General features: G+C 40.5%; 1 protein-coding gene and 1 long non-coding RNA gene across 18 annotated transcripts in view; one reads left to right on the top strand and one right to left on the bottom strand.

Moving 5' to 3' along the window:
* RIMBP2 (RIMS binding protein 2) overlaps positions 1-25,531 on the top strand; it is a 598,797-nt gene that overhangs the window by 527,647 nt on the left and 45,619 nt on the right. For 10 of the 17 annotated variants that reach the window (XM_033956341.1, XM_033956346.1, XM_033956347.1 and 7 more), the window contains 3 exons: positions 4,345-4,513; positions 15,858-15,923; positions 18,483-18,586. In XM_033956341.1, coding sequence (XP_033812232.1) covers positions 4,345-4,513; positions 15,858-15,923; positions 18,483-18,586 — 339 coding nt within the window. Of the gene's footprint in view, positions 1-4,344; positions 4,514-13,026; positions 13,086-15,857; positions 15,924-18,482; positions 18,587-25,531 lie in introns of those variants that run through there. The other 7 variants (XM_033956345.1, XM_033956350.1, XM_033956358.1 and 4 more) reach the window with 2 other exon arrangements.
* Positions 4,371-25,531, bottom strand: part of LOC117365687 — a 28,252-nt gene continuing 7,091 nt past the window's right edge. Inside the window, exons 2-3 of the long non-coding RNA XR_004540439.1 lie at positions 15,782-15,925; positions 4,371-4,498 (exon numbers count right to left, since the gene is read on the bottom strand). This is a non-coding gene — a long non-coding RNA (uncharacterized LOC117365687). The remainder of the gene's footprint in view (positions 4,499-15,781; positions 15,926-25,531) is intronic.

The following is a 25,531-nucleotide window of genomic DNA, read 5'->3' on the forward strand; positions in this document are numbered from 1 at the left end:
CATGACATTTACATGATACAAAGCTGATTACTACTTTCAGATTACCCTATTTTGGCGACTGATATATTACTGTTTATGTAGGCATTTAATTCTGTTTCTCTTGAATCATAAATATGGTAATACTATAGCACACCTTACCCCTACTTGAAGCTATATTTATTGTATAGCTATGTTGAGCTTAGAAAATTGACTTTGCCTTGTTGATGCTTCATATTAGCTATGCTGTATTTGTTCATTGCTGACACAGAGTTAAACATGTATGTATAAGTATTGTTTTCTTTTTCTGTATTGTTGCCTAAAATTCCAATAAAAAGTTTTGAACTAAAAAAAAACCAAAAAACAACCCAGCTTGGAAAGTTCCTAGAGGAAAAGTCCAGACACTATTAGGGAAACCCATTGCTTATTTCTAGGAGCAGCATAAAATCTATTTTACTCTTTTGGGATCTTGCCACATACTTGGGACCTGGATGGGCCATTATTGGAAACAGGATACTGGGCATGAATAACCTTCAGTCTGCCCCTGTAAGGCAACTCTTATGTTCTTATATATTCAAAGTGCTTGAAAAACATATTCCCTTCAAGCCATGTGCTAAAGGTTGGACTCTTCCCCATAGCCATTCCCAAGGCAACCAACAAAGTTGCACCAGTAAAGGTGACAATTTTTTTAGGGCCTTGAGTCTGCTCGCTTTCATGTATATTCTTATTCTATGATATTTATGGAATAAAGTACCTTTCTCTATCAGATCATTAGATAACTTATTAGGACTTCAAAGTTAAGACTTATCTGTTTCATTATCTGATGGAATGATCTGTGAAGTTTTTTGTGTATACTGTATAAAGTATTGTATTTTATATTTTTGATTTTATTATGTATGTGCTTTTGTAACCCATTCTGGATGTTATCGATAGGACGGACTAAATAACCAATTTATTAATTTTTGTCTTTCAAAAATCTCTCATAGCTGTACTTTGTATTAATTGAATTTTGCTAATTTTTGAGAGATATCTGAATAAAGAAAATTGGAATAGTCCAGCTGCAAAATAATCAGCAGTTGAACCAACACAGAAAAATGAGCATTCGAAAAATACAAATGAATCAAGCAAAGCTATTTGATTTTTTTTTAAGGCTTTTGGATGTCTGGGAAAACACTGGTGGTTGCTTTCTGCACTGGGCTCTCTGATGATGTCACCCAGTGTCATACTGTCCTCTGAGAACACCTGCTACAAGAGTAACTTTGCTTTATTATGACAAGGATGCCAAGGTTTATGCAATCAAAAACCTTTTGCTGTATTGCAGTGTCTCACAAACTTTTTTTTTTTTTTTTTTTTTAGCTCTGGCACATTAAATGGAGCAAATGTTTTTTTGCAGCACATAATTATTGAAATTATAAAATTGCAAAACCAACAAAAAATTAAATTTGAGTGTTATTTATTTAAAGTTCTTTAACCTATGTATGGGCAATTGTAACAACAGTGAAACTAATGTAGATAGATTAGAATTGCTAATCAGGGCAATGGATGTGCTTGTTTTTGAGTGCAAATTAACTCAAAACATATCTCAGTAGTCGACAAGCAAACACACATTTCATCATCCACCATCTGCAATCATTTAATTTCTGTCGGAGATGAATACTCAAGTTCGCAAAGATAAGAAACAAACGGTAACAAAGCCTTGCTTGCCTTATTGTTTATCGTATAAAAAATGAAACAAAAATTATTTGCTGTTAATTTTCAAGGACCAATCACGTCAAAGAATGATTCTTGTCTGGGCAGTTGTATCCTTAAGTATACAGACACTCATAGCATTGACAGACTCTTGCGTACGTGACATACATGTAATCTATTCTAGTGCACTGTTCTTCAACTGCCGGTCCGCAGGAAATTTCTGCCAGTCCGCGCAGGGCCGACAAGATTATAATCACCATAGGTCCGTTTTCAGACCTCCTGTCCCGTTGTCCCCACACACTGCTTCGGGACAGCGTCCCGAAGCTATGCTCGGGGACAACGGGACAGGCGATTATTTCCTGTCCCTCCCTCCTTCCTTTCCCTGGGTCCCCTTCTCTTACAGCCCTGCCGCTACTGCTAAAGCCGACAGGAAGTCTTCTTTCTGACGTTGGAGAGGATGTTCTGGGCCAGCCAATCGCTGCCTGGCTGGCCCAGAACGTCCTCTCCGACGTCAGAATTGACTTCGGAAAGAAGACTTCCTGTCGGCTGTAGCAGCAGCAGCAGGGCGGTAAGAGCAGGGGAAAGGAAGGAAGGAGGGAGGCTTTTTTTTTTTTTTGCGGGGCAGGGAGGGAAGGTGGTAGGTAGCCAAGCAGGCTGGCTTCAGGGGTGGGAGTGGGACAAAGTGTGGAAGGCAGTGAGAGGGACATGGGAAGGCTGCACTGGGGGCACTAAAGACAGGAAGGGGCACTAAGGACATAAGAAGGAAAGAGGGACGGAATAGAAAGGGACAATTCTTGGGCCTGAGTGCAGAAAGAAAGAAAGGATACACAGACAGAAGGAAACGCAACCAGAGACTCATGAAATTACCAGACAGCAAAGGTAGGAAAAATGATTTTATTTTCAATTTAGTGATCAAAACGTGTCAGTTTTGAAAATTTATATCTGCTGTTTTATATTTTGCACTATATTTGTCTATTTTCTATAGTTACTGAGGTGACCGAGCTTGCAGAGATGGGGCAAAAACAGGGTTTTAAATTTTAGCCTAGTAGTTTGCCGTTCCACAAAATAATTCTTTTATTTCTGCTGGTCCACGGATGTAAAAAGGTTGGAAAACACTGTTCTAGTGTTTAATTATGAAGGGAATTTTAAAAAATAATGTAAAATTCTGGAATCACTCGTGGCACCCCAGAATCTCTTCAGGGCAGTTTGAGACACTGCTGTAGTGGGTTTACTTTTTGATTACAGACAGTCCCTGGGTTACAAACGTCTTGTCAGACTTGTACTTACGAACACGGTCACAGCTCCTTTGATTTCACTTCCAGTGCGTTCCAGAAATGACGTCAAGCAGTGAAGGAAAGACTCAAGAATCCAAATGAGAGGGCATGGATTGCACTCAAAAATGGACAGTGCTGTGCCCTATTAGTTCTGCTCCGCAGTGCCGTCCACCACTGCTTCTTCAGAGCAAAAGGTGTGCGGTGCTAGATGGGAATCTCACATCAACCTCTGCCAGCAGTCTGGCTCCACTGCTGTTGCGGTGCTTGGCCCCCTTGTTGCCTCCTGGTTACTTCAAGCTTCAACCAACATCCTTTGCCATGGGCTGAGCTCTCGCACCGGGACTTCCCACACTGCCTGCCTACCCTTGATGCTGGAAGCAGGGCCTGTGTGTACTCATAGCCTGTTTATAATGGAGGACTTGGTACACTAAAGATGTCTAGGCTTGTATTTTTATATGAAGATGTTTCAAAGATGATCAGAAGGTATGTCTGTTTTAGGCCTCCAGTGTTAAATGAGTAATTGAACAGCTTCCATTAAGTGACCCGTAATAATTTAAGTTTTATAGACCTATGGACATATGCATTGCTGTGAAGCAGTGATAAGTCTTCAGGTACAATATGTTCCTGCTCTAGTACTCCAACCACTAGGCTGCTTCTCATCCATACATAAATATTTAAGCCTGTACAGCTGTGGTTCTGCCTGTGAGATTCTTTATAGGAGCTTGTCAGTCACATCAAATATACAGTATACAGATAAAAAGGTGAGAGAGGAGGAGAGAGCTAGGTAGAGACAGAACAGGTGTAAGAACACAAATACAGTCTAATAAGTTTCAAACAAATTCAACTTAAGAATAGTTTTAAAAACATAACTCGTTCTTAACACAGGGACTGCCTGTACTATAATAGTTCAAGTTGAAAATGTAGAGTATACCTAAGCTACTTTAATGCATTTTGGAATTATTTATATAGCAGAATGTTGAAAAATGTACAAGGCTGGGAAGATTTAAAAAAAAAAAAAAATAAAAAAATAAGGCACTGTGTTGAGAGAATGGCCTCAACAAACCTCAATTTTTCCAAATAACCCCCCCCCCTTTTATAAAACTGCAAAAGCGTTTTTTAGCGCAGGCAGGTGTGCTGAATGCTCTGCGCTGCTCCTGATGCTCATAGGAACTGTATGAGCATTGAGAACAGCATGAAGTATTCAGTATGCCAGCCGGCGCTAAAAAATGCTGTCACGGTTTTATTTAAAATAAAGGGGGGATTTAAGTCTCTAATGCATTGTTATAATTGCAATTGTAAACACATTTTTGTTCTCTTCTGCAATAAAGGTCAGAGTTTCTGTTCACTTTTAATAAAATTACAGAACATAATTGAGGATTAATCATTTTATCTGGCATCTGATTAGGTGTATGGTGATAAAGACACAGATGGATTTTATAGAGGGGCAACATGTGCAAGGAGAGGGCTTATCCCATGCAACATGGTATCTGAAATCCAGACAGATGATGAAGACATGATGGACCAACTTCTGAAACAAGGATTTCTTCCTCTGAATACACCTGTAGAAAAAATAGGTAAGTACAGAGTTATAATACATAAACATTTTGGAATGTCATCCATATTAGCCTATATAAAGCAGATTTGTGGTCAGTCTGCAAAACTGGTGAAAAATTATTTTAATATATAAGGAAAGATTAGGTTCTTACCTGGTAATCTTTTTTCTAGTAGACATACACATTATTCATGAACCTTCGAGTAGTCAATCCATTCCCATGAGGATTCTTGTAGAGAGCCTCATTAGCATTTTTTGTTCTGCCTCCTATCTCTCTGGGCTGTCCTCCAATTCCCCAGTCCGTACCAAAGCAGATGGTCAGCCTTAGAGAGGAAACAGAATAGGGAGGGGTATGGGGACACTCCTTGAGAAACATCTGTTCTTCTCATATCATTAACATCCAACAGATGAAACAAACAAACATTTGCAATACATAAGATGAAAACAAAATAAGTCACCTACTGGAGTGCATTCTGCACTAAGAATGTGGTAGATTATCATCTACTCCCTAGATTCTTGAAAGTGCATCCACATCCTCTTTCCTTATCAATGCAGGATAAAGGAAAGAAACAAGGTGGCCGGATTCCCTGGCACGCCTCAGGCAGTAAGCAGGTAAATTAATATCTGACAGGGCGGGCTTCGGGAATAATATGTCTATCTACTAGCAAGAAGATTGCCAAGGTAAGAAACTTATTTTTCCTTCTAGTACGACATGTCCATTATTCCTGAACCTTCTAGGGCGTGACAGATGAGCCTGTTGACCTTATGTATTACCTGAATGCGGAGTCCCTTTTGGCCACTATGTCCATCCTGTAAAACTTTGTGAATGTATGGAGAAAGGACCATGTGGTCGTTCTACAAATTTCTTCCAGCAACACTACTGAAGATTCTGTCCATGAGGAAGCTACTCTACAAGTGGTGTGTGCCTTTACATATATAGGTGATCACTTTCCACTTCCAATATAGGCTGAAGAAATGGCCCTCTTGAAATGGTCATTTTTGAGGCTGGTTAGCCTTTACAGGCAGCCCCTGCCAGTACAAAGAGATGATCCGACAGTTGAAATTTGTTCGTAAACTCCAGATACTGCATTAATACTTTGCACATATCCAATAATTCCAGCACTCTGTCACTCTTCCTTGAACTCAAGGGCATGAAGGCAGGCAACTGCATTTCCTGATTGATATGAAAACTGGAGATTACTTTCAGTAAGAAAGATGGTACTGTACGCAACACTACACCTGAATCTGAAATTCTGAGGAAGGGATTTCTGCATGACAATGCCTGCAATTCTGCCACCCTTCAAGCCTGGTGATTGCCACCAAAAACAGTTTTGACTGTATGGTCCTTCAGTGAAACGTACTCTATAGGCTCATTGCCTGTAAGACCAGATTAAGACTCCACACAGGAAAAGGCTGATGTACGGGAAGATGCAGGCGCAAAGCTACAGTGCTCTTATTAACCTTAGACCCAAAGCATGAAAGCTCCGCAATCTGCACTCAGTGTTCCAACCACTAGGCCTTTATTCAGTCCCTCCTGCAGGAAGGCAAACACCACTGATACTGAGGCTGAGTTCAGGTCCTTACTCTGCTGAGTGCACCAAGCTTGGAAGCAACTCCAGGTTTTTGCATATGTGGCTGATTGCTTTCTTTCTGCATCTTAGAAGAGTAGACACCCCCTCTGTCCAAATAGCCTTTGTGCGCTAGCTCCTCATGCTCAAATAGCCATGCTGTAATACCAAGGCATTCCAGATCCTCTAGGGTAATGGGGTCCTTCATGAGCAGTCTCAGATGACATGCGAGTATGAGACTTTAGTCCTTTTGTAGACAGACCAGATCTGCATATCATGGCCACCTTGACCAGTCTAGAATCACCAACCCTTGGTGACCATGATCCTGAGCAGAAGTTTACCTATCATGGGCCATGGAAGGAAGATACAAAGAAGTCCTGCCTTTGGTCAAGATTGCATCAGGGTGTCCAGACCTTTGCTTCCTGGCTCGTATCTTTGACTGAAGAACCGAACCGCCTTTTTGTTGGCCGCTGATGCCATCAGATCGAAAATTGGGTGCTCCCACCAAATCACAATATAGGTAAGGGCTTCCTAAGACCACTCCTTGGGATTCAGAGTCTTAATAACTTTGAAATCCTAATAAGGAATCTAATGATCTGATAGAGGAATGTACTTTATTCCATAACAGTATCATAGAATAAGAATGTACATGAAAGTGAGCAGACTCAAGGCCCTAAAAAAAATTTGTCACTTTTACTGGTGCAGCTTTGTTGGTTGCCTTGAAGGCTCTTCTTTTGATAAAGATCTGTTTGTTTGTTTTTTTTTTAAAAACCTTTTCCTTAAAATTGCAAATTCCTATTCAGCATCATGCTAATCATTTGTTACTGAGTTTTTCTTCTATAAAATTCTAAAACTACTGTTATGTCCTTAATTTTCAAAAGGACAACTATAATAAAATGAGGAAAATGGTTTTAAAAAAAGCTTAGAGGAGCAGATGCAAAGGTTAAGAGTTTAAACCAGGCATGGACATGGTTTAAAAATGCCATCTTGGAAGCCAAGACCAAATATATTCCAGATGAAATGGTTAAAAACTGAGGTGGAAAATGCTTTTAGAGCCAAAAGAACAAGAACATCTTTCAAAGAATGAAAAAAATTGAATACAGCATAAGCACTGACAAGTTAGATGCAAGGCACTAGTAAAATTAAAAGAGCTGGAAAAGAAACTTACTGTGGAGACAAAAACTTGTAGTAAAACATTTCTGATACTTTAGAAGCAGAGAGCCTATAAGCTGGACTATCAGATTATCAAGGAGTAAAAAGAACACTCAGAGAGGACAAGACTATAGTGGAAAGACTAAGGGCCTGTTTTACAAAGCCGTGCAGCAACAGCCCCGAAGCCCTTTAAATCTCTATGGGCTTCGGGGCTGTTACCGTGCAGCAGCCACTAGTGCGGCTTTGTAAAACAGGCCCCAAATGAATTATTTTCATTAGTCTTTACTGAGGAAAATGTTAGGTAGCCAGAAGTGGCATTGAAAGGGTGACAACATGGAAGAACTGAAAGAAAGTTCGGTGAACCTGGAAGATGTAATTAGCCAAATTGACAAAATGTTAAAAACACACACACACACAAAATCATTTGGGCCAGTTTACTAGAAAGGACTCAACAATTAAATTACGGATCTATGGGAAATCTGTAACCTATCATGAAAATCTTCTATGATACCTGAAGATTGGAAGGTGGTCATAATAAAGCCAATTCTTTTTAAGAGGTCTGAGAAAGGGAGGTATATTAAATAAATTTGAACCAAACCATGCAGTTAGTATAAGAGATGTCCTCAGATGCCATAGAATATTATTCTGCCTTCTTGCTAGAGACAGAGGCCCAGATTCTGTTTAGGACGCCGGTCCGGGTATCCTGTACAGAATCGGGCCTACACCCGCCCAGTTAACCCGATTTTGTAACCGACGTATATGTTGCAGACGCCGGTTATAGAATCGGGTTTAACATGCCCAACCGCCCTTCCCGGACTCCCCCTAACGACACCCCCGAAGATCGCCAGCAGGAAGGTGCTCAACCCTTCCTGCTGACAGAACCCGCCTCCCCCGACGATCACCAGCAGGAAGGTGCTCAGTCCTTCCTGCCAACAGAAACTGCCCCCCCCGACAATCGTGGCAGGGTACCCAACCCCTCCTGCCGACCCCCCCCAAGATCGATGGCAGGAGAATGCCCAACCCCTTCTGATGGACCCTCCCAATGGCCCCCTAAGATCGCTGACAGGAGGATGCCCAACCCCTCCTGCCGGAACCCCCAATGAACCCCCCACCCCGGAACCCCCACTTAGTCTTACTTTCCAAGTTGGACCGGATGGCTCCTTGCACGTCCAACCAGCAGGCCCGCCTCCATCCAAATGAGGCGGACCCACCCCTCCCCTGCCCAACCCACAGGATCCTAGGGCCTGATTGGCCCAAGCGCTTAAGGCCCCTTCTATAGCGGGAAGAGACTTAGGCGCCTGGACCAATCAGGCCCTAGGATCCTGTGGGTTGGGCAGGGGAGGGGCGGGCCCGCCTCATTTGGATAGAGGTGGGCCTGCTGGCCGGACGTGCAAGGAGCCATATGGTCCAACTTGTAAAGTAAGACTAAGGGGGGTTCATTGGGGGGTCCTGCAGGAGGGGTTGGGTATCCTCCTGCCGCGATTGTTGGGAGGGCCGTTGGGGGGGAGGTCAGCAGGAGGGGTTGGGCAACCTCCTGCCACGATCACTGGAGGGAGGGGAGACTTGCGGCCGTAGCCGTTGCCACTATACTAATCACGGCAGGGAGATCCTTGCCACGATTAAGTACAGTGGCCACATCTACTTACCATGTAGGCCAGCATTTTGCTAGCCTACGTTGTGTCTCCCATTCTGCTAGGGAGACACCTAGGGCCGCCTAGGTTCGCTTAAGGCTACCGCCTAGCCTTAGGCAGGCTTGCGGGCCTCTCTGGGATCCCTGGAGGCGCCTTCAATATAGGCTGCCTGCCTGGGGAGCATTTTTTTGTTTTTTTTTTTAGAAAAAGTGCCTCCCGATTGGCTGATTAGACAGCTGTAGGACGCCTACAGCTGCCTACAATCTGGAGCACTTTGCAGAATCAGGGCCAGAATGTGTATCTAAGGGATCCAATAACTTTATTTGAGAGAGTTCACCCTGAAGAGAAGAAGACAGCACTGGATCTGGCACTTAACTCTGAAGTAGACAGTAAAAATATTAGATCCTGAGACAATTGTATTTCCTGCTGGTTCTGGAGTAATGACTGTTGAACGAGATACGTCTGCATGAGGTTGCATTAAACATCTTTTGTAGGAATGAATGCAGCTGCACTGGAAGAAAGCGAAACTGAAGATGAAGATCCACCTGCTATTATAACCAGCACAGCAGTCAAAATAAGCTGTTGTGCAGAAGCATGTTGAGGATCAGACAAAATCTATGCTGGGATACTATTTGTGGTGAACAGATCTTGTGCTGTATCTGCAACATCTACACATTCTGACATAGTAAATGATGGCAGATAAAGACCTGAACGGTCCAGCCAGTCTGCCCATTAGTTATACCCATTACAAATACATGACTAAATTAACTTATCTGTTCTTTGATATTTCTGACTCATAGACTGACTCATAGACTGGTATTATCTTAGGTTCCAAATGCTGAAGTTGCTGTCCAAGCTCACTCCAGCCAAGTTATTTGGGAGGAACGAGAGAGGCGGATACCTACACCATTGAGAATAGTTGGAACTTTGTTGCCCTCTATGTAAAAGCTTCAGGAAGAAGAGGTTAGGCCAGATGTGGGTCTTAAAAGTGCTTGAGTACTGCTTGATGAAGATAATAGCATCCTGTACCTTTTTCTGGGAAGATTCTCTCCACAGTACCATACACCAGGAAGCTTCTTCTGCACTCATGACTTGATGTCCGAGGCCTGCAGTCAGGCAAGTCTATGAATACTAATCCCCATTGCGAAGGATCTGGATGCCTTATTAGACATACCAGTTGTATAGACCATGTATTTTCCACATTTTTACCCATTGACTACTAGTTGATGGAGTTGATTGGACTTCTCCTGAGGAAGAGTGTCAGAAAACTCTGCCACACTTTACACAATGTTCCGCAAGTGCATGAAGAGATGCCAAGAAGCTATGCAGTATGTGAGCAGAGATCTGGTAAAACTTCTTCCCGACATTAATGTTCCTGCCTCTCACCCGGGTGGTGGGGGGGAGGCAGCAAAAATTGAGTCTTCAAAGTTTTGGGCATTCTGAGAGTGGATTTCATCAACAGGGAATGATTAAGAAGCTCCATCTTCTCAAATCCTGGAGCTTTCTTAACTGTACATAGAGTCAACCTTCTTGTTAACCTGCTGAATAGAGGGAGGTCTCCAACATCTTTATCTGTACCTGCTTAAGGATTCTGTGAACAAACATTGTTACAGCTTCTGAAGGATGAGGTTATCGAACAGCTGAATGTCCAATGTATTTACCCTTGGTTTTTCCTTCATCTCCAAAGGAAATGAGATCAACTTAGTCAACTCCTGACAAGTTCCTCCAAAGATTTACATCTTTTATATGGCGGGGAGGGATCTGAAGAGGGGAGGCCTTGGTATTGATGCAACCCCTGCAGGCACTGATTGAGCTTTGTGTTATCAACTATACCACTGTGAGCCTCAGCAATGGCATTTGAAGTCATAGCTTTTTGCTGCACAACTGCTTCATGATATTTTCAAACTTTTTTCATGAACTCCATCACCAAAGACCGTAGCATCACAGTCAGAGATGACATAGGTCCCTGAAATATTTTAATGTATTGGAAGCCAGTCTCTGATTCTTTAAAAGTGTCACGCCCTGCCCAATATGAAGGATAAATGGTCCTCATGATGCAGATACTTTGAAGACACTTGGAAACTCTCTCTCTCAATTCTCTTGGTGCCAAGCTTTAAAGGGAATTCATGCTGGTGAGCCTTGCCTTATGCCTAACATCCAGCATCTTTGTCCCTTGGTGCAAAAGAGGATAAAGACAAATCATCTTCCTGTGAAGGAAGAGATCAGAGATGACTGACCCCAATGACTTCTACTGATGTTTTATGTTGAGGGCAATCGATACACCTCCAGTGTCTGATGCAGCTCTTTCCAATGCCAATTTCATGGAAGACATATCTGCATCAAAAATACATTTACACTGCTTGAACATATATTCTCCTAATGATTGCTTTTCAGGCACCAAGAATGGATATGGTCCTGTTATACTTGGAACAATTTTAAAATTTACTGGGAATTGTGTTTTTCTTGGACAGATCCAGATACACAGTGACAGTGAAATCAAATGAATATAATGAAAAATGTATCTAGTTGGGTGCTTAGGACCTAAGGAGACCAGAGTAGACTGCAGAAAATTATAATTGCAGAGGAACTGAGAATGGTTTCTGCACAACAGCATTTACACACATGGACCAAAAAAACCAGCAAAAGCAGCATCACAGATTTTGAAGCAAGCTGAAAGTGGAGCACTAGGACAGTACTATTGTTTAGCTCCATTGAAAAATCACAACCGTCTAGATTCGCATGACAGGAGGCAGGAAGATGCACACACATGTGTAGTGTAATTCTCAAATGCTTAGATAAACAAGGTGGGAAGCATTGCTGAGTGTGCTGAAATTACCCATCTATTTTGCTGGTCCTCAACGAATTTCCAAATCACAAAAATTTCTTATGAGTAGAAATAAGATTTAAAAAACAAACAAACAACAAAACCAAGACTCATCTGAAAATATGTCAGATTTAGTGCATTACGTGACTTGGTGAATTTTGATGTCTTACTAATGTGACTAAGAGACCATCAGTGCTAGACTATATTGGCAGCACTAACGTGAAAATGCTGCCTATATGTCAGCCACTAAACTATTGGCAAATGCTCTTTCCTGTGGCATTAATATCAGCCAAACATCACCTTTCAGTCTCTTCAATATAAATAGCTCTCAGAATTCAACGTCCACCTATTAGTGTCCATAAAGTGCCCACTTAAATAAAATCAATGCAACACATTCAAATTGTCATAAATCACTGTAAATGTTATATAACACTGTCACTTTAGTGTTGGTAAACAAAATGTGGCTTACTCCTGGCTCCCCCCTTTGGTCAACAAAGCTCCCCATGTCGATTCCTGTTTAAGGGATCTTCAAACTCCTCTGCCAGGCTAATCAAAACTATCACATATGTATCCAAAGGGCTTTAACTATGAACTCCTAGAAAATAGGTAGAGTTTATGTCAAATATTGTGATGTCACTCTCACCAAACTTTGTCAACTGTGATACAAAAATTAAGGTTTAAGAATAGGGCTGAACTTTTAAGTGATAATTTTCCACTGAACACACTCAAGACCATGCAGGTCCACTGTTCTTAAATGAAAAATTCAAGACTGATCTTGGGGCTCCTTTTAAAAATCTAAGCTAGCAATTCTCATTCAATTCCTATGGGCTGCATCACATTTGCTGCATGGGAATTGCTAGTACAGCTTTGTAAAAGGAATCCTTTATAAATTAATGCTTGTACTCTATCATCTCCTAATGGGGAATGAATGTGTTCAAGAATTAACCATTGAAAATGAAAAAAAAAACAAACAAAAAAAAACCATGATATTTTTTTTTGCACAAAATAGAAAACTGAAGGGGTTGTCAATACCTTCGTACGTAAACAGTTCAGGTTTTCAATGAGCCAAGTTCTAAATTTTTCTAGTTGTGTATTCTACATATAATTTGTCACAGGGCAGCTGATAACATTAGTACAAAAGTTGAATCACACGTGAAGGTTGTACACTGAGTCAGATGATGTTTCCACTCTGATCAAAAGAAAAAATAAAATCATGGTAATCACATGGTCAGTGTACACCCACAATATTTTGTTGAACTTGATAAAGTATGGACTATGTCCTTTTTTAAAATCACACAGTTGACATAGTTTAGTGAGAGTGACGTTACAGTGTTTCACACAACCTTTACATATTTTCTAGGAGTTCGTGGTTAAAAGGAGCTCTCCTTTCTTTTGCAAAGCCCTTTGGATACACATGAGATACTTTTGAGTGGCCCAGCAGAGCAGTTTGAAGGTTCCAAAATGGGAAGCCTTGTCAGACGGAGCCAGGAGCAAGCAGCATTTTGTTTACTAACAGGTAAGTGACAACTTTATAGCAATTGATGTCAATTATTTGAACATGTTTCAATGATTTTATTGGGGCACTTTGTTGAACATTGACTACGTATGTTGATGAGACTTATGTTGTTTAGCTGATAGAACAACAAAGAACATTTACAAATAGTGTAGCATCTCACATATAGGCAGCATTTTCATGTAAGTGCTGCCACTTCAGTCTAGCACTCATGGTCTCTCAGTCACATTATTAAGATATAATAAAAATGTTCAACAAGTCAAATAATACACCAAGGGGCTCATTTTCAAAGCATTTAAACTTACAAAGTTCCGTGGGTTACTATGGAACTTTAACATAAGAACATAAGCAATGCCTCCGCTGGGTCAGACCTGAGGTTCATCGTGCCCAGCAGTCCGCTCACGCGGCGGCCCAACAGGTCCAGGACCTGTGCAGTAATCCTCTATCTATACCCCTCTATCCCCTTTTCCAGCAGGAAATTGTCCAATCCTTTCTTAAACCCCAGTACCATACTCTGCCCTATTACATCCTCTGGAAGCGCATTCCAGGTGTCCACCACACGTTGGGTAAAGAAGAACTTCCTAGCATTCGTTTTGAATCTGTCCCCTTTCAACTTTTCTGAATGCCCTCTTGTTCTTTTATTCTTTGAAAGTTTGAAGAATATTTCTCTTTCTACTCTCTCTATGCCCTTCATGATCTTGTAAGTCTCTATCATATCCCCTCTAAGTCTCCTCTTCTCCAGGGAAAAGAGAGCCAGTTTCTCCAATCTCTCAGCGTATGAAAGGTTTTCCATCCCTTTTATCAGACGTGTCATTCTCCTCTGAACCCTCTAAGTTCTTTGCAAATATATGTCTCCTTATCTCAGTCTGATCCAAGAGTGCACTTAATATATGAAAACATGATGGAATTGTCTACCAGGCAAGGCAAAGAAAAATCCAAGAAGTCTGCAGTGAAGGAAGAACACCAAAACCAAAAAGAAACTGCAGAGAGGAATGTACAAGGTTCAGTAACTTTTACTGGTCAATAAAATGTTGTTTTCCAAGGGATGGCTCTCATTTACATGAAGACCGGACTCAACATGATCTGTTTTTTGGAGAAACACTCCTTCTCTTCAGGGGTACGAATTGTTCTGTACTTCACTAGTGGAGAACCATGTGGAATGTAACGGTGTTGTGTAAGTTCGTGGGTGCCATGCAATATTTTACTTTCATATCCAGTGTTCACACCGAGTGGCAGTCTGATATAAACATCATCCGTCACCACAAACTTTACACAACACCGCTGCATTCCACATGGTTCTCCATTAGTGAAGTACAGAACTCAGGCCCCTGGTATGCATCTCCGAAACACAGATCGTTTAGGATCCGGTCTTCATCTAAATAAGAGCCATTCCTTGGAAAATATTTTGACTTCAATAAAAGTGCCTGAACCTTGTACTTTCTCTCTGCAGTTTCTTTTTGTTCTTGGAACTTTCTACTAGCAAATCTCACATGCACACAGACAACTATAGCTGGGGGAGCCTACAGCTTGACTCAGACAATTTTATATTATTTTAATAATTATTCTTCCTTTAAAAATATATAATAGGGAAGAAAAGACCTCAGCAGTCCAGATATATTTACTTGCTTTCTTCTCTCCATTGGCCTCATTTTGTCATTGCCAGATCCAAAAGTGCAACACTGTCCACTTACTGTGAGGGGTTGGGTCAGTGTTTGTATCTGCAAAGGGAACTTTAGAGGATTCATTTTTGAAAGTGGGGGAGGTAGGCGGTTTGGACCTTAGTTTTAATTTGGTAGCACAGGTAGGCAGGCAGATATAGGTAATACAGGCCTTTATTACCGCTGATCTTATTTAATAGCTTATAACTAGGTCTCCCTGAGGCTTATACATAGGCTACAGGTTGTACAAAATCTGGCAGCTGGGTGGCCACATGACTGTTTGAACCTCCCAAACCTATATTTTCACTGACTACCTTTCTCACAAAACATTTTAATTAGGTGTCCTTAAAGGAATACATCCTCTATATCTAAATAGATTTGAGATATGCTAGGTCATCTTTTAAAAGCATGTACAGGATCCCTGCCGTAACTGTCCTCTTGTCAAGTAAAAGACATTCAATGGTGGCATCTCTCCTATGGCAAAAACTCCAGTTTCCTTATGCTTGAAAGAAAACTATTTACAATATAGGAAGAGAGTACAGCTTGGCTATATCTATGCTAGGTACCCAGTTCTTATGCTGAGGAGCAAACTGCTTGTGTCTTGATATTAACATTTAGAGTACTTGTGTCTTTTTATGTCGTCTGTGTATTTTACACTTTGTGTAATGCTGCAGCTGATTCTTTTGATTCAGCAAGGCAGTCTAATTTTTATAGCGAATATATAAATAGTAGTCCTGCTAATTACTTTGTCCAAAAACATACCATAATTGTTTAGTTACAAAAGAATTGTGTAGTTTCACTGCAGAGGGAATCTACAAACAGGCATTCTGAATTCTACAAAACTCTGTATTCCATTCTTAAAAACAATTTTTTCCCCATATTTTAAATATTTCATTACTTGTACTAAAAACAATGCTAAATGTTTTGCTTCATCTTTTACCCACCTGAAATTCTTAACGTGTCTTTGAACAGCTTCTACCTTTGCCTCTTCTTTTATTTGTATGCATTCCTTTCCTGAAGTCAACTGTGATCGTTTCAAAGACAACGCACAATCAGTGCATCGCAGGTCCAGAAAATCTAAGAGAGGTCTGTACAATGAAACACCCACTTGATTCAAGCTGCAAATTCAGCTGAAATGCTTTGTTGCCAAAAAGCATACTTTAAAAAGTATCTCTTGAAAGTAAGACTACAAAAGCATGAAAGCATCATGAACATGTTGTTCCTTAAAAATTACAGAAAGGAGCAGAGATGATCAAGGCAAAACAAATTGCTGATTAAATCTAAATACAATCAATATTTACTAAAATCCTTTGACCCAGGCCATATTTCAGCATATCTGCCTACATCAGGATTCTGCACTATAGGATTACGCCATAGGTTACATGGTATAAAATAATGCATCATGAGCTAGATGGTGTTATTGTTAAAACAAAATAAGTGTTGTATTCAGCCGTGCAGTATTGTATGTTGGGTCCCTGTTTTGATTTGAGTGTATTAGGATTTTAATAAATATCGATTATATTTAGATTTAACCAACAATTTGTTTGCTATGATCATCTCTGCTCTTTATTTTGGTGTTATTGTTGCAGAGCGATTGGTCTCCCTTTATAAATTTCAGAAATATCTTTTCAGACATCTTGTTTGGACATAATTTGGGGGGCTATGCTTAATTTAAAAACATGCAAAAAATACCTTTGAAAGTAACTTTTACATAAAAGTAGTTTATGGAATTTGTGATTTTAAAAGTTAGGAAAAATGAGGATGAAAAGAGGAACCTATTCATCTTCTCTTACTAATGAATAACTTATGTGGAGCCATAAGTTAAGACCATTCTCTTTAGACATTACAGTTATAAAATGGCTTGTTTATAACTCTGCATGCTCATGCATCTGTCACCCAACACAGTATAGTTACTGTGCCTGTCCATTTCATACATTTTTAAATGCAATGCAATTAAGATGTATTAATGAATCATATACACCATCCCCCTAATTATATATATAGCACTCAAAACTACACACTGCTTCCATTGTGATGACAGCGCAGGACAAGATGTTTGTATTATCTTGTTTTGGAACATATCTGATAATGAATTAGTAAGGAAGCCATTACCCTACACAAGCTTCTGACACAAGCATTTTGTGGAGACATGGGCCATGTCAAACCCTTCAATAAAATTCCCTTCCTAAGATTCTACCCTCTTTGTCCCATCTGGGGCCCATTGCTCCTCATATATGGTGTTGTCTGGTTTGTGTTGCTGTTTTCCCTTGGCTTGCTCTTTAAACTGTAGGAACTGGCTGTTAATGACATAAGGGTGTGGGACTACATTAGTCACAAATGGCCTTGGAGAGATCTTGCCAACCTCTGCTATAAAAACATCTGACTTCTACCAAGATACAGCATAGTGATATAAAGGTCATCATATAGATATAGGTAGTATACCATATTTAATAGCCACACTAAAAGGATAACGAGTATCTTGATATTAACATTTTGCAGTACAGTGATGTTTCCTGTGCTGGGCTTCCATATGTCCATGCTGGGGATTCCACTCACCTTAACACTCTGGTTTCATGGTGCTCCTGTGCCACAACCACCTTTGAATAACAAATATTCTTCACAAATTAAATGCGATGCAGTCAGATGTAAAATCAAACCACAGCAAAGAGTTGTCATATGGGGTTCAATCCAAATGTACCACATAAATTAAGTATGCACTGATGCATCCAAAAATGTGTGTGAAATCGTTGGTCACTGGCAGGTTGGGTCTGTATGACAACTCTTTGCTGTGTGCTATATGGTTTGATTTTACATCTGTTTGAATCACTTTTAATTTGTGAAGAATATTTGTTGTTAAATTTCATTTACATCAATAACATCGTTTCCACAGCCCTTGTTTTGGGTTTTTCTTTTACTTCTGTGGAACTATGTGGTGATTTCGTTGTTTTGGATTTCCACAACCACCTTTGACATCAATGGATGCTTTCTGATGACATTTACCTCAGTGCTGACTGTGAGATGTATTCTGTATCTCTCTAATTTGATGATTAAGACTAGAGAGAAACATTTTTTCACTAATATATGAACCCTTTATCCCTCTTCTTATGGCTCTCTGAACTAAATTGCTGTGATCAGAACTCACTTAAGATAAAGGGAAGCTTTCTGTACAAAAGAAAGCATAAATTATATTGAGTAGATCAGTGAAGCTTCTAATTCAATGCATTTTAAGTACAGAAAATGAGAAATGTACAGGGGTGTGAAGACTTTCACAAGGCACTACATACATTAGATATTTTGTATTAAGGAGAACTAGTGCTAACAGCTGAGGGGATACTTCAGCTTTTTGTATCTCAACTAATAGATGACAACTTTTGCAATCTCTTTTTATTTCAACCTGATTTATTCCATCATCAAAGCCTGAAGCATTGCCATTACTGATCATTATATGAGCTCAATTGCTTCCTAAATCATAATTAGCTAAAATATAAACCAATGACAATCTATTTCTTTTCTGGGATAATTATTAGAAATATATTGTTGGCATTTTCTGCAAAATACTAGTTTCAAAATACAATAGATTATCATCTCAACAACATATGTTGTGAGTTTCAGAAAAATCTGATCGCTTTCTCCCCTTTGTGACAGAACGGAACAGAAGGAGTGGAAGACAACAGTCCATGTCTACAAGGAGAATGGTGGCGCTCTATGACTATGATCCCAGGGAAAGTTCTCCAAATGTAGATGTGGAGGTATTTTAAAACATCACTACAAGTACTGTATATAGTAGTTTTTTTGTAGGACCATAATGATTGGTCAAGGGCTGAAAATGATACTTCTCTAAGCTTGAGCCCTTCAGATAAGGATGGATTGCTACAATTATTTTCCCTCATTCTACCTGGTATCAGAAATGTATTTTAAATGGTGTCAAAGTTGTCTCCACTTCTAGAGAAAGTTAAAAAGGCTAAAAACAAATACTTGAATTGTAAAAGCTGTCTTCATTATGTGTTACTTAAAAAAAACAAACTTTGGCTTTTCCTTTATACGGCTGTTCTCAGTCTTAAACATTTGTTTCTCTCTATACCAGTGGTCTTAAAGTCGTGGTCCGCATGTGGCCCCACAGGTCCTATTTTGTGGCCCGCAGTCTGTGTGTGATCTCACACACTGAGCAGGAAGAGAAGCTCTTGCACCAGCTAACTTGAAACTTCCTGCTGTCCTCACGTATGCCGGGACACTTGCCTTCACATATCTGCCGGGTCTCATTACTTCCTTTCTTTAGCCTGCTGCTGCTGGTCCGGGGGTATGGAGGCAAGATGAAGGCAAGAGTCCCGGCATATGCAATGGAAGCAGGAAGTTTCAAGTCAGCTGACACCAGAGCCTCTCTTCCTGCCCAGTGTACGATATCACGTAAAGACCATGGGCCGCAAAATAGGGGTACTGCTGGATAAGGGGAGCAGGGAAGGGAGAAGGGGTACTGTTGGACAAGGGGAAGGTAAAAGGAAGGGAGAAGAGGTGCTGCTGGACCTGGCAGAAAGGGAGGGAAAGGAAAGATGCTACATTCTGGAGGGGAGCGTGAGATGGTGCATGGGGAAAGAACATGTTGGGTTGGGTGGGTGGGAAGGAGGGATACCACTGAGGGAAGAGGCAAGGACAGAGAGAGAAAGTGTGCAGGAGGCAGGAAGTGTTGGACTCATGGAGAGGGCAAGATGGATAGGGAGGACAGAAAGAAGGGAAGGAGAAATGTTACACTGGGGAAGGGGGGAGAGGGCAGAGAGTAAAAAGTTGGACTCGTGGAGGGAGAGAGATGTTGTTTGGTTGAGGGAAAGAGGACCAGAGGAGAAGCATGCAGGAGGAAGAGAGAAAAAAATGTTGGACTGGTGGAAAGGAGGGAGAAATGTTGGACTGGGAGGGGGGCCAGAAAGGAGGAAGGGAGATGGACTGCAGGGGGCAGAATGGAGGAAGGGAAAGAGAAATGTTACATTGGTGGTAAGGAAAGAGATGTCAGACCATGGAAATAGGAAGGGAAGGAGAGAGAAATAAGAAAGGGAAGGTAGAATATGGAAAAGTAGATTTTGAGAAGAAAGCAGAAAAATTGAATGTTAAGTTAATGCCAAAGATGGATACAAGGCAGAAAGTGAAGACAGAGAGAAAAACAGTCAATGGACAAGAAGGCCCTGGAAACATAGTTAAAAGCACAGAAAAATAAAGTCAACAGACAACAAAGGTAGGGAAAATTATTTTATTTTCAATATAATGATTGAAATGTGTCAGTTCTGAGAAAGGAAAAAGTGAGGGCTGCTGAAAAAATAGTTAATGTCTTATTAAAGAAATGACGATTTTGCATGAGGTAAAACTCTATAGTTTATGCAAAATCGTCATTTCTTCAATAACAAAAGAAAAAAGACCAAAAAATCCACAGAAGAATCAATCCAACGATAAAACTGTAGATGCTGATGTTCTGAAAATGATTTATTATATGTTCTTTCACAATAAAACCATAACAACATAAAAATATATATGAAATAGTCCAACTGGACCCTACACGGTCTGTGTTTCGGTGAACACGCCTTCCTGACGAATGAGAACAACTGCACAGTAGTGCCTAGCCAAAGAATTCAAAGCAGACCAGCCTACTGCTCTAAAAATATCTGGTGGTACCAAAACACTCTCCACCCACAAAGCCTCCTGTCCTCTGGTAGAATGCATTTTAAGGCCATCTGGGGATTGCCCTGGCCTCCTTAATCCAATGTGCTATGATAGTACTACTACTACTACTACTATAATTTCTACAGCACTACCAGACATACACAGAGCTGTAAAAAGCCAAAGGAGACAGTCCCTGCTCGAGTGAGCTTACAATCTAAACAATCAAGACAAACAGGATGCTAAATTAGAGCTCTACCAAATAGGAGCTAAGACCTAATCAAGCCCCAAACTTCCAGAAGGGAATTGGAAAACGTGCCAAATAGAGCTGTATGATGAAACTGAAGTGCTCACCTAAATGCGAGATGTAGAGGCTAACTGTATTATGAACCTCTACTCAAGATAATGCAGCTTTGGAGGTGTTTTCTGTAAATGAAAGGCATAGCCCTGACTCACCACTTGGAGAACTCAGCGAACTCAAGTTATCAAGGACCATCGGTGAAAGTAGTGGGTGAGTAGACCTCCTATGGGAAGAGTTTGAGGTAAGGATTGAGAAATATTGACTATGCTGTCTAGTGTGGAGTCAGAAAGACTATTGTTGCTTGGACTGAGGCTATGACGGAGATTTTTGTGTTCTTTGCTGCCTGGGACATCTGAGTAGAGGTTCATGAGGATGAGGAAGGTAGATTATACCTATATTTGGAATAAGTAGAACGCCTAAAAGTATTGGAATATTTTCTTGGCTGATAAGACCGCGTTGACTTGATTTTTGTATTGTTTCTTCTATATGATCTCCAAATAGATCATCTCCTAAGCAAGGAATATTGGAGAGGCAATCTTGTATATTGGCATCAAGATCGGAGATTCTGAGCCACGCTTGTCTGTGCATGGCAATGGACACTGCTGACGTGTGAGAAATATCAAAGTCATCAAAGGCAGAATGCACTGTGTATTTCCTTGTTTGAGAGATGCTGGTAGGACTGAGGTGCTCTGAATGTATATATTGTTCATAAAGAGACATTTTCTGAATAAGTGACTTTAGATAAAATGTCATAAAAGTTATAGCTCAATATGCCAGCATGGAACTCTGGAACACACATTTATCAAAAGTTCTGTCTTTTCTTCCAGGTGAATAAGTTCTGGAACTGTGACTTTTTCAAAGCAGACTCCACCACTAAGGATTGGTGTTGTAATTGTGATTTATCAAAGTCTAGGCAAGATTGAATTCTGTACAAAGTGTTGAGTTTGCGTGGAGTGACTAGGACAGTGAGTGGGAGCTTCCCAGTATTTAAATAAAGCCTCTTTGACTAAGCTATAGAGAAGTAGCTTTATGCAGTCCTTAGGCCACTCCTTGTAGTCTAAAGTGTCCATCAACTCTGTTTCTGATTTCATATTTATTGTTTGCCCCATTTGTCTGATAAATTTAGTACAGACTTTTTGGTGGGGACTTTCTGTAAGGAGTTGGTGGAAATGGATCTGCAGGTATGCCATAGGACTCTGCAGATAATTCTGAATAATGAGTAGGAGATTGATGGGATAAGTCTGAATCATAGTCCTTTACATTAGGTCTTATGGATGGAAAATGTTGAGGTGAAACTTAAATGCTTGGAAGAACGTCAAGGTGAGTATAGAGTGTGTTGAGAATGTTATGACGAGCGTCAAGAATGTGATGAGGTGGTATACTCTCTTGAAGATGAGGTGTGTATCCTCATTTGAAACCCTCAAACACTCTGGAGTCCAAGAATGGTCCCTCAATGTAGTCCTTGGATGTTGCTTGGACTGGGCTGAGACTGGGTGCATCGAAGCAGGTATTTGCATTAAGTGTGACTGCAGCATCCCAGCTAGCTCTTTCTGCAACAGATTTCTGAGCTGATCTTGAAGAGATGGTGCAATACAGGTATTGACAAGGGTACAATTGGTGCAGGCAGCATCAGTGACCTCGATGTTGAGGCACGCCTCAGAGAAGACACCATTTGCATTGACGGTGATAACGTTTCAGAGTGTAGATGCTTGGACTGCATCAATGGTGAAGATGGTCGAGACTATGCTGATAAATCAATTAAACCAGCTGAAATTCTTTTCGATTTGCAATTAGTATCAAGTTCATCAGAGTATGCAAATCTTTGCTTAACTTGACTTAACTTCCCAAAAAATTATCAATTGGTATTATAGAATCATCGGAAGCGGCACCCCAAATACACAAAGTATTAGTTCCAGGGGCTGTGTTGCCGCTAGTGCTTCCTCATAGGCTCCTATACCAATTCATCATTATTTTTATATTAATTTGTAATTGCTAAATCTATTTATTTTATATTTTTATTTTCTTTATAGTTAATATCAGATTATGATGCTTAAATAAATAATTTTGAAATTTCATAGGACTTATCTTTTAGAGTCCCAGTTCAGAATTAGGTGATACCAGGAACAGTTAGCCGTCAGCGCCGATATGCATGTTTCATACAGCAATACTTCTTCAGGGCGTGGCAAAACTGCAATCAACAAACAATATTATTAGAACCTCCACTATTACTTCTTTATAGCATATACATCATAAATAAGCGTACTTATTTCTAGTGGAACACTCTTTTAAACATGGTGGGCATCAACGCTGATCCAGCGAACAAGGTTAGGTCAATGCTCCACCTATCCCACGTCATAAAGACCAGGGATGAATGTGATAGGCTAGAATTGGCTCACCCTAACAGCCCTTTAACAGACCGGCGTTTCAAGTTAAAGACATCCAGTCTAATTCTGCAATGAATCCCACAGGTTCCAGAGTGTGGAGTTCAAATATCCACCTCTGTTCTTTGTAATTAATTAGGGACTCAATGTCACCACCCTCCCACCCTATTACAATCTCCTCCAAGATTCTCCATTTGAATTCCATGGGTTGATATTGTGCTTTTTCCCCAATAGGATACTAGAGGCGCTAAAGGGATTTTGTTTTTCAATCTTGATTTATGCTCTGTGAACCTAGTTTTAATCATTCTTAAAGATCTGCTGATATATATCTTTTCACAAATATCAGTCCAAACAGATGATGTGAAAATTTAAGGTCCGAGGATATCCAGAAACTGTGATAAAACAAGCCTATCTGAGGGCTAAATTAATCAGTAGGGATTCATTGCTCCAATATGGCTCAACACCTCAGGATGACAGAATAGTGGCGGTGTTTCCTTTTGATACCTCCACTAAAGAATGGCATAATACTATTCTTAAACATTGGTCCATTCTGTGAATATATGAAGAATTTATGGTCCCTCCCATGCTGGCCTATCATTGAGGCAAAACCATTGGTGAAATGCTGTCATACAAAAGATTAGATTACAACCTCACAGATACAACTTTGACAGGTCACCGTAAGTGTGGACATTGTCAGTGGTGCAATTCCACAATAGAGGGCCCATGTTGGACTGTTCCATCTCAAAATCGATCTATATCATTAAGAACTAACACGCGCTTCCGGAGGTTGTGATAGGCCAGAGCACGCTACAGGGGTTCAAGGAAGGTTTAGATAGATTCCTAAAAGATAAGGGGATTGAGGGGTACAGATAGAAGTAGAGGTAGGTTATAAGAATAGTCAGGGACCACTTCACAGGTCATAGGCCTGATGGGCAGCCGCGGGAGTGGACCGCTGGGCGTGATGGACCGCTGGTCTGACCCAGTGGAGGCAACTTCTTATGTTTTTATGACCTGCTCTACGAAATCAGTGATTTATGCGATTATCTGCCTGTGTGAAAAGATATATATCAGCAGATCTTTAAGAATGATTATAACTAGGCTCACAGAGCATAAATCAAGATTGAAAAACAAAACCCCTTTAGCGCCTCTAGTATCCCATTGGGAAATAGCACATCAACCCATGGAATTCAAATAGAGAATCTTGGAGGAGATTGTAATAGGGTGGGAGGGTGGTGACATTGAGTCCCTAATTAATTACAAAGAACAGAGGTGGATTTTTGAACTCCACACACTGGAAGCGGTGGGACTCAATGCAGAATTCGACTGGATGTCTTTAACTTGAAACGCTGGTCTGTAAAAAGGGCTGTTAGGGAGAGCTAATTCTAGCCTATCACATTCATCCCTAGTCTTTGTGATGTGGGATAGGTGGAGTATTGACCTAACCTTGCTCGCTGGAACAGCGATTAACTAGGGGGGTGGGTCAATGGAGTGGGCAGACTCGATGGGCCTTGGCCCTTTTGGCAGACTCGATGGGCCTTGGCACTTTCTGTTTCTATACCCACCATGTTTAAAAGAGTTTTCTACTAGAAATAAGTAAGTTTATTTATGCTGTATATGCTATAAAGAAGTAATAGTGGAGGTTCTAATAATATTGTTTGTTGATTGCAGTTTTGCCACACCCTGAAGAAGTATTGCTGTATGAAACATGCATGCCAGCGCTGGCGGCTAACTGTTCCTGGTATCAGCTAATTCTGAACTGGGACTCTAAAAGATAAGTCCTACGAAATTTCAATATTATTTATTTAAGCATCATAATCTGATATTAACTATAAAAAATATATAAAGAAAATAAAAATATAAAATAAAGAGATTTAGTGATTACAAATTAATACAAAATTAATGATGAATTGGTATAGGAGCCTATGAGGAAGCACTAGCGGCAACACAGCCCCTGGAACTAATACTTTGTGTATTTGGGGTGCCGCTTCTGATGGTTCTATAATACCAATTGAGAATTTTTTTTGTGAAATCATCAAGTTAAGCAAAGATTTGCATACTCTGATGAACTCGAGACTATGCTGAAGCATGCCTGGAGGGGGAAACGTGTTTATGCTTCTTAGCTTTCTTATGAGGTTCCCCTAAGCAAGGCAGCACAGTTGAAACAGAGGTGGAACAAATTTCAATGCTGTCAGTGCTGGTATCGATGCTGTAGTTGTTGAATGCTGAGCATCGGCATCTCCAGCCATATCTGATGTACCTAAAGTTGACTTGAAAATTTTCTCATACTGCAACTTCCTAGATTTAAGTAACCTCTTTTGCAATTTATAGCAAAGGGTGCAGGAAATGTCTCGGTGTCCAGGGCCGAAGCATGG

The sequence above is a fragment of the Geotrypetes seraphini genome, chromosome 8 (assembly GCF_902459505.1).
Source record: "Geotrypetes seraphini chromosome 8, aGeoSer1.1, whole genome shotgun sequence".
NCBI classification, from domain to species: Eukaryota; Metazoa; Chordata; class Amphibia; order Gymnophiona; family Dermophiidae; genus Geotrypetes; species Geotrypetes seraphini.